General features: G+C 40.6%; 1 protein-coding gene across 11 annotated transcripts in view; it reads right to left on the bottom strand.

The window, feature by feature from the left end:
• Positions 1-682: 682 nt before the first annotated feature.
• AKAP9 (A-kinase anchoring protein 9) overlaps positions 683-15,351 on the bottom strand; it is a 165,126-nt gene continuing 150,457 nt past the window's right edge. For 6 of the 11 annotated variants that reach the window (XM_024990970.2, XM_024990978.2, XM_024990972.2 and 3 more), the window contains 12 exons: positions 14,980-15,199; positions 13,693-13,843; positions 11,668-12,336; positions 11,248-11,453; positions 10,840-10,945; positions 9,214-9,396; positions 7,761-7,961; positions 6,690-6,922; positions 4,782-4,867; positions 3,305-3,455; positions 2,340-2,479; positions 683-1,225 (listed from right to left, as the gene is read on the bottom strand). In XM_024990970.2, coding sequence (XP_024846738.1) covers positions 1,191-1,225; positions 2,340-2,479; positions 3,305-3,455; positions 4,782-4,867; positions 6,690-6,922; positions 7,761-7,961; positions 9,214-9,396; positions 10,840-10,945; positions 11,248-11,453; positions 11,668-12,336; positions 13,693-13,843; positions 14,980-15,199 — 2,381 coding nt within the window. In that variant the 3' untranslated portion in view covers positions 683-1,190. The remainder of the gene's footprint in view (positions 1,226-2,339; positions 2,480-3,304; positions 3,456-4,781; positions 4,868-6,689; positions 6,923-7,760; positions 7,962-9,213; positions 9,397-10,839; positions 10,946-11,247; positions 11,454-11,667; positions 12,337-13,692; positions 13,844-14,979; positions 15,200-15,351) is intronic. The other 5 variants (XM_024990971.2, XM_024990979.2, XM_024990974.2 and 2 more) reach the window with 1 other exon arrangement.

Raw genomic sequence — 15,351 nt, 5'->3', positions numbered from 1 at the left:
AATACAGAAGAGCATTTCTATAGCTTTGAGGCTAGAGATGCTTTATTGATTTTCAATTTTTAAAGTCAAGCTATGGACAAAAACATAGCAGATATGGTGCTGATTGTAAGATACATGGAGATATTAACACCTTTGACACTATGATAGGAAAGTTTGGCTTCAGGAGATTTCAGGGGAGGGTGAGGGGGGAACATTAATATCCTCACCTTTTGAACTGGAAAACCAAAAGTTACTATGAAAACTTGATGAAGAAAAGAAACGGAGAGGTTTAAGATAGTCTCTGAAGTTATAAAAGAAAATCACAGCAGACAAAAAAAAATTAGCTATAATATTGATACTGAAAGGAAAGGAAGCCCAGTGGTAGAAAATTCAAGGTTAACTGTCTTATTGGAAAGTCAATAGACCATACTGAGTAAAATATATCGGGAGTTGGTATGTCTGGAACTAAAGGTATTAGCACATACTGCAGCTGTTTAATTGTTGTCTATCAAAAGAATTAAAAATATCAAAAACTATCCTTGAGTCTATGGTTGGAGCAGGAAGGACGGGGCAACATTAGCTTTGCATCCTAAGCTCTTGTGAACATTATAATTTGTAGAAGTGAGCATGTGCTGTAAATATAATTTTAATAAAAACGTAATAAAATGTTAATTATAAAAAAATGAAGAAGGTTCAAATACAGTGTAGTTAAAACGGTGAAGTCATTTTTATTTCAGTACTTGACAAAATACCCCATAAAATTCAAAACTTCTACCATTATACAAAAATAGGTCTCTACAAGTGATATTATCTGTCTTCATCACCAGTAGCAAATATATTAGGCAGAAACATGTAACTTCAGTAGCCTTATAAGAAAAGTGCAGGACACCTCAAGCTACACATTCAACTGTATCATAATGCCAAAAGTTTAATCTTTTCACCCATTAGATAAATAACACAATGTTTATAATTTAATCATTTAAATTAGCATTCCACAAATATACATGTAATTGAATGATTATTGTGCATGAATACATACACAGTGCTTATATGTACAAATTCCAGTTTTCGTGTGCTGGCAAGGGCTTTGTATACAATCATAAGCTGTGTTCGCATTGGTCCCACTGAACATCCACAATAGAAAAGCACAAAAGAACCACTGATTTACAAAAGGAAATCTGTTTAAAATCAATTCATGATGCTTCAAAGGATTATCTTCTCATGCCAGCATGAAACTGAGTTGAACCTATAAGACAGGAACAGGATAGTTCAATGATTTCAGATCAGATTGTGACTTAGACTAACTAGTTCATGATGGGCAGAAGATCATTCCCTATCATTAAGAAAAAATGCTTTGTTTTCTCCTAAAGAAGTTTTATTCAAACTTGATTTTTTTAAAAGGAAATTTTGAATATATATATTCAAAAGCATCTGTATCTGTCTCCGTAACATGCTAAGTGAGATTAACATTAAGATTTTCTGTAAAGTGCCCTGCGGGCTGAATGTTCTATAGAACATTTCACTCTTCAAAATCTTGTGAAATTTAGATGCTCAGACCAACAAAGTCCAGCTATGATAATAAAAGTTTCCTATAGCAACAAGCTGTTTGAGTTAGACAATTTCTTGTATGAAGAGAGAAACTACTAAAAACAACTGGTGATGAGTCCTATCTATTTTGTAGGAATAGCAGAAAAAAGGGTCTCTAATAATAGTTATATATATATATATATATATATATATATATAAATATGTGCATGTCTGTGTGTATGAAAGTTGACTTAAAGGTCATTAAATTGAAGTGATTTAAAACCTTTGAATCAGGAATGAACTGAAAAGAGGGAAAGAGGTTTTTCTCACAATCCACTTCTAAGAATGAAATTTTTTGTGTGTTTTTGAAGAGAAATAGAAGGTCATCCTTACAGTCTTTGGACCGGGATGGGTTCCTCGGATCATACACAAAAGCACAAGGTCGGAACAGAGATTATAGCCGCACTAAGTGACTACAGAACCTGTGTCTTCCTCTCGCCTCCCTATGCCTTATCTGCATGCACAGAAGCAATTGCTTTGGAACAAGTCCTCCAGCAGTCTCTGGAAGCTTCAGAGTATCTGCACATCGGTGCTCATCGTGCATCTCACCTAATCTTCTCAATGAGACGAGCAGGGATTTTTGGGGGGAAGAGTGAGATCCAGGGTGATAAATCCTGTTTTGTATTAAATTCCTAAAGGGTAGCTGATAACTCATGCACTGAACTAGAAAACTTGATTAATAATGAGGAAAGTCAAAGAATTTCAAAAAGAGAAAGATTTCCAGGTCTATCTAGCACTGTGGTGCTGCCAATACTTGGTTAAGCTGAGGGTACCTGACTGTACAGTTCCAAGTCGTCTTTGCAGTGCCTCCAGCCGAGTGATGTAATCTGTCAGGGCTCTGTCAGGATCATAATTCTGAAGCTGAGAACATGCTAAGGAACCAGGGTTTAAATCAGCTGGAAGGCCTGGGTACCTATGAGATTAAAAATATGAAGATGAATCCAAATTATCCAGAAACAATGCAAGTAACTCATGAGCCTACCTCCACCCCTGCCCTCAAAAGGCAAAACACATGTATACTCCCCAATCTATATGTATCCATCCACCTCTGAGTCTGCCATGTGTTAAGGAAAAAACTTGTCAATAAATTCAAAGCAGTCACTAAGTCATCAAAAGAATGTCCAGCACAACTGCTACTGCAGAGAACATCACTGAAGGCTGCATACGTATAAACGCATCTTGTCCTGCAAACTTCGGAGATTTTTTTCGTAATTCCAAAGCCGCAGTTTTAGTTAATGCCTTCTTAATGTCTAGCCACAGCGCATATACTGAGTAACACGTGATCAACGCTGTTTCCTTTACCCCTGGAAACCAGCTACAAATTCAAAAACTCTTTTTGGTTCTGGGCATTAGATTATGTAAACAATATATAACTAAAGACATGTTTAGCTATTTCATTGCAAAGCCCCAACAGTGTCCTTCATTCTCTGTCGCTAGTATAAGGACTGATGTTGAAGCTGAAGCACCAATACTTTGGCCACCTGATGCAAAGAGCTGACTCACTGGAAAAGACCCTGATGCTGAGAAAGATTGGGGTGGCAGGAGGAGAATAGGGTGGCAGAGGACGAGATGGTTGGTTGGCATCACCAACTCAATGGACATGAGTTTGAGCAAACTCCAGGAGACAGTGGAGGACAGGGAAGCCTAGTGTGCTATAGTCTATGAAGTCACAAAGAGTTGGACATGACTTAGTGACTGAACAATAACAACACTGGTATAGATTTTATCAAACTCTTACCTATTTTGAAATGGTAAAGGAGACCTTGGATAGTCCAGATCTGATCTTGAGCGGTATGCAGTATGTCTCGGTTCTCCATAAAGCTCCAGCCCGCCAGAAGAATGATAAAATGTGTCAGTCTTTTCTGCACCTAAAGTAATCCAAAATGTACCTTGTAAAGAAAAGAAAAATACCAAGCCCTTGAAAAATTTCTACAAAACAGATAAGGTTCAAAAGACTGACTATACTGCACTATACTACACTATCTCCTATTTATAATCATTTTCAATTATTCTTGCTACAGAAATAGCAAGAGAAATTGCTAGAGAAACAATAGTATAGCTTATTTTTTTGACCTTTGAATATTAGAATTTCTGATAATCTGGAACTATACCTCTAAGAAAGTATTTTCTTACTCTGAGGAGTGTCTGAGTGTGTGGTTATGAGAGAAAAGGCAATGTGGATTAACAATATTAAACTGTTAATGCTGTTAATATTAAGTCCTTTTATCACTCTGTTCTGCTGACTTTCATTGGAAAAAACTGGAACCAAGACATACTAACTTACAACACAGAATTCATTATGGTTCAAATTTCAGCTGTTTCAGTATAAAGATCTATGTGTGTGTGCTCAGTCATATCTGACTCTTTGTGACCCTATGGACTGTAGCCCTCCAGGCTCCTCTGTCCATGGAATTCTCCAGGCAAGAATAATGGAGGGGGTTGCCATTCCCGTCCCCGGGGATCTTCCTGACCCAGGGATTGAACTTGCGTCTCCTGCGTTAGTAGGGAAATTCTTTACCACTGAGCCACCGGGATGCATGTTTCAAAAACACTTCATTTAGAACAGTACCAAATATATTTCTTCTATCTCTGCACAGAAGAGGAAAAGGTGGTTTACTACCAGTACATGTCAGTTATGCTGTGTGTCTATAGCTCTGTGTGCTTCCCAGCTTCTCATCTCCTCCTTTTGCCTGAAATGCTGAAGCCCTAGTGTTTGAGTATAGAGAGAAGGAATTTTAACTTTTATATCACCTACTGGTAAACCCAGAAACCTGTTTAATATTGCTAAATTGTGAAAACTTCAAATTGAAACTTCCACATAATAGAGTAAGAGCAATCCTATCTCGAACCAGAACCTTAAATGCAGTTGAACAGAGTGGGCTCTGGAGCCGACAGCTAGGGCCACCATCCCCTACTGGGTAATTTGTTGCAAATGACAAAAGCTTTCTGTGCTTCAGTTTTTCATCTGTAATTGTGCTTACATCACAGAATTGTGAGAACACATGGAAAAAAGTCGGGCTAGTGTGAACCAAGTGTGCCATAAAAATCAGCTCTTTTACTACTCTTCAGAACAGCAAGGTCCTCAGCTTTGTTAGTTATCAGGGCTCTGTCTTTGGACAACACAGGTCCCAGAACACATTATTTGGAAGGTTATTATATATGCAGTAATTTTAGAGAAATCACCAACGTAAGAAAAAATTCTATTTTGACTTCACCTGGATTCAATCCAAAGCCATCCCTGTTAATATTGATGGAACCAGAACTTGTGACTCGATGCCACCGTCGAACCAAAAATTTCATTCTAAAAGAGATTCCAATGGAAAATTTCACAGAACATCTATAGTGTAAAGAGTATAGACATACACTTTCTACAGAATTCAAGTCATACATTTAAATATTAATGCAGATCAAATTTCAACATAATCACGTGGCTAATATTATGCCAATGTCCCATGGTTTATGATAAAACTAACTGAAACAGAGCAGGGCTTTTCCCATGAGGCAGAGGTTTCCTGCTGCCAGTACCATGTTCTGACTTTAGAGGAGCATGGGACACAGAGACGAAGAGCGAATGTAACAGAAAAGGGAAGCTGGATGGGCAAAGGAAGGGCGAGGAAAAATGAAAAGAGGAGGAAAGAATGGAGACTAAGGGCAGAGAAGATGGAAAGAGAACAGAAAGACCCTTAATTTGGCAGTGAGAGTGAGTGGGGAAGCAAGAAGAGTGAGGCCGTGCAGTCAGGGATGAAATACAGTGCTGGCTTCAAAAGGGACGGGGGTGGCTATGTCACAACCCAGCTGTAGCAAATCGCTGCCTGCCCCATTCTGGCCCCAAGAGCTCATGGAGCACCAGTTTTGATTTCTTATTTCAACTAGTTTCAAGGCTTGGTTTTTAGGACGGTTAAAATACAACGGACATACAAGAGAAGAAGACGACTGTGACAGTGTGAAGTCCTTCAATGGTAACTGGCTCTCAAGGAGCCTTCCCGAGTCCTTGAAACCGAGATGAACAGCTAACTCCTGTGACCTCTCACTCACTGTCTGGAGGGCCGTGCATACTGCTCTGCCCTGGGAGAGAGTGAGTGAGGATTAAGTCTTTTTTCTTTGTCAACGCACCTCCCAGCACTTAACCCTGGATAGGCTGTACCAGGTGATGAAGGGAATGAAAGGAAGGAAAGCTCTTTGCTTTCTCCAACCCTCTAATTCTTATACCAGTGCTGAGAAATGACAGAACCAGATAGGAAGCCACCTGGGAGACACAGTCTGCAGGCTGTAAGGCCCTGGCAGTGCGGAGGCCAGCTGAGAAGGGCAGTGAGGAGCTGAAAGATAGCACATGGTCCCCAGCACACAAAAACACTAATACCACCTCTTATTCTGCCTCTGTGGCCTTCTGAGGTACTTGTGAGTAACCTGAATACAATGGGATTGGACAGTACTTAAAAAAAAAAATGTCCTTTGAGACTGTCTGCCGCCTACAGAAGCAAAGGGAGGGGCAGCAAGGACAAAGCATCGAGGTGTCTGGGTGCATCTAGCCAGGTGAGAGGGTGGCAGGAGGCTGTGTCGTCAAGGGAGTCAGATTCCTGGCTCCATTTCAGCCACATACAGAGTGAGCATGGCAGTATCTAGCTTGGAAGGCCAAAAAGGAGCAGCAAACGCCCCAGCAGAGCCCAACACACACTCAGGCCAGGGATTTCTACAGCTGGGCTGCTGGAGGGGCTGTGGTAGTAGTGAAGAAAACGAAGCTATGTCAGCCGAGGTAACTTTTCAAAAAGCATTTTTCTCCCTTATGATCTCTTTTTTTTATATGTCTGAACTAGTTCATGGGCTTATTTAGATTAAAAAAAAAAAAAGAGAGAGGGACCACCCAGACCAGATATTCCAGCTGAGTCACTGGCTGGCTGCCTCTGGGAGGGCCCTTTCCGTAGGGTCTGTCCGGTATGATGTGAAGTTCCCCTCCCTGACTAGAGGATGAAAACCTGCACAGAGGGAGGTGTGTTTCAGTGACGTCAAGTGACTCCTACTGGATGACTACGGGGTGCAGGAGGCAGAGCAGAGAGAGAGGACTAAAAATAACTCAGTTTCTCAGAATGCATTCTACTCAATGCCTTTTCTTTCGAGTACCTCACCTGGAAATCGCCATGGACACTCTGACGGCTGACCGAAACCTGGTGAAGCCCTTTGGTCGGTTGGTGATCACCTCCAGGTCTGTGAAGGCCGGCTGTCCCCCCATGCGGGCCAGCAGGGCCAGGGTGGCCTCCTCACACTCCTGGAACCCACCCAGTAACAGGAGCAGGTATTTCTTCTGATAAATGAGAGCTTTCCGAAAGCTTTCTGCCCTCAGGTATTTGCCATAAATTCTCTGTTTAAAGGGAAGAAAAACAGAAAGACATTATTCAAACCGTTCTGCAGGGGAAGATAATCTAGACTTTATTTTTAGTAGCAGGAGTAGAACGGCTGGTACCTCATCGCTGTTTTCTATTTTACCAGCAAAGTGAAAAGTAAAGCTAGACCTTGATACTTCCACTTCCATTTAGTCAATGAATTTTAGCTCCTATTAATCATAGTTAACGCAAATATTTTTGTCTTAGCCAAAAATAGTATAAAGCTTTTACAGTATAGAGTATAATAGTACAGAGCTACTTTTATTATTATCATCACATTTAACTTTTTCAATGTTAATATTTTCTATCTCTTTAAGAGTCATAAACTTACATTCATGCCATAGTTGGAATAAATATTACAAACGTTTTCTTTTTTTGGATTTTAAGTTAACTGCTTAAGGTAGTTGTACTATTAATACAGTATTCATTATAAGTCATAAGAGACGCTATTTAGAGGGCTTACCATTACAGAGCATGATCCTCTAATATTGACAGTAGCAGAGCTTCTATACGGAATTGAAAAGCTAACTTTCTGTTGGTTTATTAGGGATGAGACTGTAGGAATGGGGACCATGAGCTCAGGGGGCTGCTTCTGTGACCTCTGTGAGCTTAACCTGGTCCCAATCCTGGCATGCTTTACCACAGTTTTTTTGTGACTAGCTAGAGACCTCATTCATGACAGACTGAGACACCCGGAGAAACCACCTCAGTGTGACCTCAAATTCTTTAGTCTGACCATTAGGGTTAGTGAGAGATGAAATAAGCCAAGAGCAGAGGACCGACTCTGTTGTATGTTAGCTGGAGGATGTCTCCTACCTTTATAGCAGCATGCTCGGAATCAGGGCTCAGATTCTGAAGTAGAGCTTCGTTCCTCAGCTCGGCTTTGAGTTTGTACACTTCAGCTTCTGCCCTCTTCAAGGATTTCTGGAGAGCCAGTTTTTCTCTGTTCCAGACTTCTTTTTCTGAGGTGATGATGGCTTCAATGTTGGGGCCACCACTGAGTGAAAACCTAGAAGACTGCAGAGGCCAGAGCCTACTTATGTGATTTTAAAGAACAAGTCTCTGAAGAAAAGTCTGAATTTAACTTATTAAAGGTATCCCTATGGGAGATATAGAGTAGTATTCAGCTTTCCAACCTCAGATGGAGAAGTTCAAAGCCAATCTCAACTGACATTAGGAGGCTCGGATGGTAAAGAATATGCCTGCAATGCTGGAGATCTGGGTTCAATCCCTGAGTCAGGAAGATCCCCTGAGACAGGAATGGCAACTGCAGTATTCTTGCCTGGAGAATCCCATGGACAGAGGAGCTTGGAGGGCTACAGTCCAAGGGGTGGCAAAGAGTTGAACTCGACAGAGCGACTAATAGGACAACATTAACTTTTAAGTTTATGGCCTTGTTGAGGAGATTAACTTTACAACTAAAAGTCCCTATGAAAGCCCGGACCCATGTTTAGATTAGTTAGTTTAGATTAGTAGAGCATTCAACTAAAAAAGTCGATAGTCTTTTGTTTTGGCTGCGCCATAGGGCTTGAGAGATCTTAAGTTTCCTGACCAGGCACTGAACCTGGGCCATGGCAGTGAAAGCACTGAGGCCTAACCACTGGACTGCCAGGGAATTCTTTCCATTGTTTTTTGGGGGTAGACTTTCAAAATGGACCATCTGGGTCCAAATGCTGAGCCTGTTCCAAAAGCAGTACACTGGAAAAGGGGGGAAGCCAGCATGTACACGGGGAAGCGGGTCTCTGCAGAAGCTGTGTGGATGTGTTACCGTGTGTCTGACCACAAAGCCAGTCTTATAGGTCTTTCCTGTCTTCATACTGATGGTAAATAACAGAGCTGACAGTTTAGTTATTTTATAGTTTTTAAAAGGGAAAAATGTAAATAAACTCCCGAAGTAGTTTATTAAGACTGAAATCCACAATTTAATAGCATTTTCACTTGAGTTGTGAACACGAGTGATAAATTATCGAGAAGAACAGGCAGAACACACATTTGAACACTTCTTCACATGTGTCTGCAACTGGCCCACAGGTAGGGAGTTACTCGGCTTTGAAGATCAATGTGTCTTGGTTTGACTACTGACCTCAGTTTTCTCATGTGCAAGGCTGGGTATGGATTAGACATTCTGAACATACAAAACCCAGAATCTGGCAGAAAAGATTCCCAATCAATCAATAAATAAACAGCTACTACGGTTCCCATCCAATTTTCTAATGATGCTACTACACATCAGATGCTAAGTATGCAGCCATGATAAAAACAGACATACGTAATCTCTGCCAGTTCCTGCCTGTCGATGCCACCTGATTTGCTCCTCCAGCTTCATAATCATGTTTCTTAAATCATTCTTTTCTTCAGTCAGTTGGCTGATATGTCCCGTCAGCTCAGTGTTTTGTCTTAGTAGTCTTTCAGTTAATGAGCCGCAAGAAGTACCTGGGGACATTAAGGTAGGCTAAAAGACAAAACAGCGTAAGGTCATACGAGCACAAATGTTTATGAATAATGCATATAAAATGTGAACTCACTGAGAACAACAGACTTCATGAAGAACCATGGCTTGTGCTGAGTCTTAAGTAATAACCAGGACTTCACCAGGGAGGAAAGAAGGGCATATTAAGTGATTACAACAGCAAGTACAAAGATACAAGGCTTGAGTGAGTATGCTACCTTTAAGAAGTTACAGACATGCTTATTAAGGCTAACCATAAAGCCTGCTTTCATTATACAGATGACAGACCTAAATGTAGTAGTGAAGAGCAATGAAAGGCTTGAGGCTGGAGCATGCCATAAACAAATTTATGTGTGACAAAGAGTCCTTCGACAGTACTCTGCAAAGTAAAGTATATTAGAGAAGAAAGATTGTGGCGCCAAGCTGCGACATCAGGAAGTTATTGCCCACAGTCTAGGTGAGGAATGCTGAAGGCCTGAATGCAGGCAATGACCGAAGGCACAGGGACAGACATTTAGCAGCCAGAAGGCACAGACCCTAGTGACTGCCCGGGGGTGCACGTAAGAGCAAAGGAAAGTGATCTGTGCTGACTTTCAACTGTACACTGGGCGATACCATGACCAGAAATGCGGGATCAGGGCCAGAAGGAAGAAAGGAAGACGATGCTCAGTCTGGTCTATGCCTGTGAGGTTCCTAAAGATGTCACCGCGGGGTATGTTTCCCTAAGGAAAGGTGTTGCATAAATAACTGAAAATATCAACCTGGAACACAGGACAAAGGTCTAGACTAGAACCACAGTCCACAAGAAGATAAGCCACATAAGGGCAGGATCGTAGCCTCAGAACCCAGTACAGTACCTGGCACGTAGTAGGTGCCCAATATAAGTATTTGTTCAATAATTAAGTCTACTGAGAATTCAGGCTTAGGGAATGAATGAGCTTTCACAGTAAGAGGAAAACAATGGACGAGCATAGGAAGAAGAGGAACTCTTGAAGGTAAATGACAAAAGAAATGGAAGAAATGAGAGAATATTCACACAAAAGGTAAGGAAAGAGGGTATTTTAAATGGAAGAGGTCAAAAGTATCAAATGTTACAAAAAAGCCAAGAACTACAGGGACTGAACAGATTTGCCACATGAGTGAACTGAGCACAGTGGCAGCATCACGAGCGTGGTCTCACCGAGCGGTGTGGGTAAAGGCAGCCTCCTGCTGCGAGAAGCTCTTCATAATGTAAGTAAGAGGCCAGCAAAATTTTTCAATAATGATAATATTGCTTCCCCTCAAACTTTCACTATTTTCTGTTGGGGTAAGGCAAACATTACTAATATTTTAAATAAATGAAACGATAAAACTTTTTTAGAAAATGCAGTGCCAGTATCAAATGATTCATGTAATTTCTATAGCTTTGCTCTCGATACTTTAAAAAGTGTTTTTAAAAAGTCTTACCTCTTCTCCTGGCTGGCCAGTTAATTTTTGTAGTTGTAAAATAATTCTATCAATATTTTCCTGAACCCAAACAAAATCTTCATCATCTGCTGTTTCAAACTGTAGTCTTCAAAAAAGAAAAAAAGGGCAAAAAGTCAAAACGTATCAACTCAAGGAGCAGTGTTACTAACACAAACATTACAGGTCAGGTGACACCACTTCACCTCTTTTTCCTCCTTTACATTAATTGTTCTCTTTGCCTGAGTCAGGGTGTTAGGAGGGTTGTTTTCAGGTATATGAGTTCTGTTAAAGATAACCTTCTAATGTAAACATGCATTAACTTTAAAACTTCTCTAGCTACTAGTGAGGGACAGACTGCCCAGCCTGCCTAAGAATGCCATTTCTAAAAGTTAGGCAGAAAATTCTAACCTGTTGGAGGCTTTCTGGGCTAGATGTTGTAGTTTTGAAGCCACACACTGAAGTTTTTGTCTGATTATTTCCAATTCATGATGATAGCCAGTTCCTCCTCCGTTCATTTCAATCATTTTAGGATAGCTTGATTCCTTTGTCTCTCCCATTTTCTGCTGAAGAACCCAATTTCTGGTTCGATCATTGGTTAAACTCCAAGCGGTTGGCTAGAAATTTTGGACAGAAAAAGAAAAACGAAAATTGTACCACAAATAGCACATCACATTCTTTCTTAAGAGAACACAATTACTGTTTATATTCCAAATAAACTTCTATAGATTTTTAAATGATTGTACATCATTTAATCCAGTATCAAAATTATATGATCACAGGACTGCAATATTCTTCTAAAAGATATTTTAAAACAAAATGTCAATTTACCTCATTAAGATTCTGATACAGAATTCTTCTACTTTCTCGTTCTTCTTCTCGTTCTAGTTCTTGCTTCTGGAATTCCTGCATAATTCCTTGCAGTCGTTTTCCTTCCAGGTCTAGCTTATAAACTTGCTGCCTTTTCTCTTCCAGCTGGCGCTGAAGATCTTCCACCTTGGACTGAAGCTCGTGCATTTTCTTTTGTCCCTCTGTGTTGGCCTCCTGTTCTGTCTGCAGTGTCTTTCTGTGAACCTGCCTATCCTTTTCCATTTGCTGTCTTGTTTGCAAAGAATCCAGTTTATATTTCTCAGTCTCATTTAACAGTTCTACGATACGACTGTGTTTCTCCTCTAGCTGTTTTTGAAGCTCTTTAAGGAGGTCCTCTGAGGGTAAGGATGGCCGGGGCTGCCCACTATCATCGCTGCTCTGCAGCTGTGCGTGTAACTCCCGCTCCCGATCCAGGGTACTAGTCATTTCCCGAATCCGAACCTTCTCAGATTCAAGTAGTACCTGGAGCTCCAGGTTGCGGCCTCGTTCTTCAGCTAGCTGGGCCTCGTGCAGCGCTCTTTGTGATTCTATCTTCTGATGTGATTCATTCAGTTGCTGTTTCTGTTGTTCCAAAAGTTGACTCAGTTGGATATTTCTTTGTTTCTGACCCTCAAGTGAAAACTTCAGATCCTTGTAGGAGAAAGTTGAATTTGAGAATTTGTTCATGTTAATATTGGCAAAAATAATTCATAAGTATACAATTGTGCCCATTGTGCTTTTATTAATACTAAGTTGGTAGTATTTGGTAAAAGAACTGATGACCATTTTGCTAACTTATATTTTCAGTAGTTAGAGTGTAAAATTATTTGGGCAGCCAGTTGATGTTCATCAAAGAATATCAGCAAAAGAGAGTTAAGCTAAATAACACTTTCTCTCCCAACATTAATCATATCTACTTAAGGAATATTCAGCAGATTAATAATCTTTAAAAATAAAAGTATTTATCATATAATGTGATGGGAGTTCCTGAAACTCCTTGAATTTTCCCATATATTACTACATAACTTAAAATAATTGGGCTTATGGAGAAGGCAGGGGGACAAACTACTCAAAATCTATAAACATCTGTGATGATAAAAAATATTGATAACTGAAGAAATAACATGTCCTTGCTAGGCAGAAAGCTCACAATGCCTAGTGGCTACCATGGTGGACCTTAGAAAAAAAACCAAAACCCAAATGTAGCAGGGTAGAAATTCTGGTTGGGCTTCCCAGGTGGCGCTAGTGGTAAAGGATCTGCCTGCCAATGCAGGAGACACAAGAGACGTGGGTCTGATTCCTGGGTCAGAAGATCCCTGGAGTAGGAAATGGCAACGCACTCCAGTATTCTTCCCAGGGAAATCACACGGACAGATGAGCCTGGCAGGCTATAGCCGATGGGCTCGTGAACAGTTTAACTGAATCACTGCGCACAGAGCAATTCTGGCTGCATAGTTTTTTTTAGCACAGAGCTAGCAAGTACTGGGCTTACACAGACAGAAGGGCTCAAGGAGAACTCTGCAAATGGCACTGCATGTAGTATGACCTGCTGTGAGCTGTGCAAGGCTGGGGTGTGCCTCTCTGGGAGTGAGCCCAGCATCAAGGGCCTCACTGTAAGTTTTCATAACATACAGTAGCAAGGGCTCTTGCTACCAGAAAAGCACCACTGCTCTCCTTTCCTAGGAGAAACAGGAACTGAAACCACTTCTGGGCTAAAAAGATACAACTGCCGTGTTTATCAAACTGTATATACGCGAATTCAAATTCCTAAAACACATGCTGTAGCAGAAGAGTCTCTATGCATCCTTGCATGCAGAAGAAAAAAAGGATCATACCATTAGCAATTTCTACTAATACTTTAGATAACACCATAAGAATATTCAACACATAGTGAACAATTTATTCCACCTGATGAAGAGTGTAAGGCAGACACCACAGGAAGAGGAACGTTTCTCTTCTATCACTGCGGATTCTTCCACAGACATTTAAAGATAAAGAAAACAGTACCTCAAGTTCTTCTTTGTCCCGTTCTTCACTGCGTCCCTGCTTGGCTTTCTCTTTCTCTAAAGCCCACTGGAGCTCTCTGGATTTCTTCTGTTCACTGGCTAACGTGTCATTAAGCAAATGAACTTCCTCTGTTTTATCTTTAACTTCCAACCTAAATCAGAGACAAATGAACTGTCATAAAACTACTCTGACCAAGTATCTATTGAGAGAGAGAGAACAGCATCCACGGAAACGTGGTGGCATACTGTAAGTGAAGTGAAGTCGCTCGGTCGTGTCGGATTCTGTGCGGCCCTGTGGACTATGCCCACCAGGCCCCTCCGCCCATGGGATTTTACAGGCAAGGGTACTGGAGTGGGGTGCCATTGCCTTCTCCACATTATAAACTAATAGAAAAATATATACCATATCAAGATTCAAGATTTTTCACTGTGGTTCACTTCCAATTAACTGTTTCTAGTAATACAACTATTAATTATTATTTACCATCGTAAACAATTTAATGTTTGGAATAGAATAAGGATTTCCATTAACTTTTACTGAATGTAATAATCATTTGTGTGTGTGTGTGAAAATGTTCAAAATAATGACTATACTTATAATGTGCCTGTGGCAAGCAGAATATCACAGTATTTACATCAACAAATTTATCCTTTTTAAAAGCATTATCTTTCTAAAATTTTGCATATTTTACCTAACTAGACCATGAATTCCATTGAGATCATAAATATCATTTCACATTACTTGATGGTAAAATGAAGGTCAAATTTATGTATCTTATACAACAAATTTATGTGTCTTATACAACAACCAACAACAATCTCAAACAGAACTGAAGCCATGGAGAGAATATGCCAATACCTAATCCTCAGTTTATCATTTAGAAAAATCTTTAGTGTTTCCTTTCCGCTGTAGTTTTTTGTATAAATAACAGCTTCATGTTATTTAAACATCATATATAATGTCATATTTTTGTAAGATCTGCACAGTGTCTGTGACAAAATTATTCCAAGTCCTTCAGTAATAATGAAGTCCTTCACTTTAATGGCTTCCCTCGTGGCTCAGATGGTAAAGCATCTGCCTGCAATGCAGGAGACCTGGGTTCGATCCCGGGGTTGGGAAGATCCCCTGGAGAAGGAAATGGCAACCCACTCCGGTACTCTTGCCTGGGAAATCCCACGGACAGAGGAGCCTAGTCGGCTATAGTCCATGGGGTCGCAGAGAGTCGGACACGACTGAGCGACTTCACTTTGCACTAATACAGGTTTACAGTCATGCAGGGTGGCACACCTGAATGCCTCTAATTCCTTGAGGTGCTTATGCTGGGCCTTCAGTGTTGCTTCTAGTTCGAGTTTAGTCCGTGCAAGCTCACTTTTCAGTTCGGAAACCACCATTTTCTCAGAGCTCAGTTGCTCCTGCAGCTCTGTTGCTCTGTCTTTCACGCTGCCGAGCTCCACCTGCATCTCTAGCGTTTGAGACTGCTTCTGCTGCATACTATAGTCGAAGGGTTCTACATGAAAAAATGTTAGTATTTAGAATATGATCCAGCAACTGGTACTTCGTTTATAAATATTCTGTTGACAATAACAGATGTGTTACTTAGGAGATTACTACAAAGCAAATGTGGAATGATTACAGCCTGTGAAGTTAGCAATTTATATA

The sequence above is a fragment of the Bos taurus genome, chromosome 4 (assembly GCF_002263795.3).
Source record: "Bos taurus isolate L1 Dominette 01449 registration number 42190680 breed Hereford chromosome 4, ARS-UCD2.0, whole genome shotgun sequence".
NCBI classification, from domain to species: domain Eukaryota; kingdom Metazoa; phylum Chordata; class Mammalia; order Artiodactyla; family Bovidae; genus Bos; species Bos taurus.
This window is presented reverse-complemented; position numbering and strand designations above follow the sequence as displayed.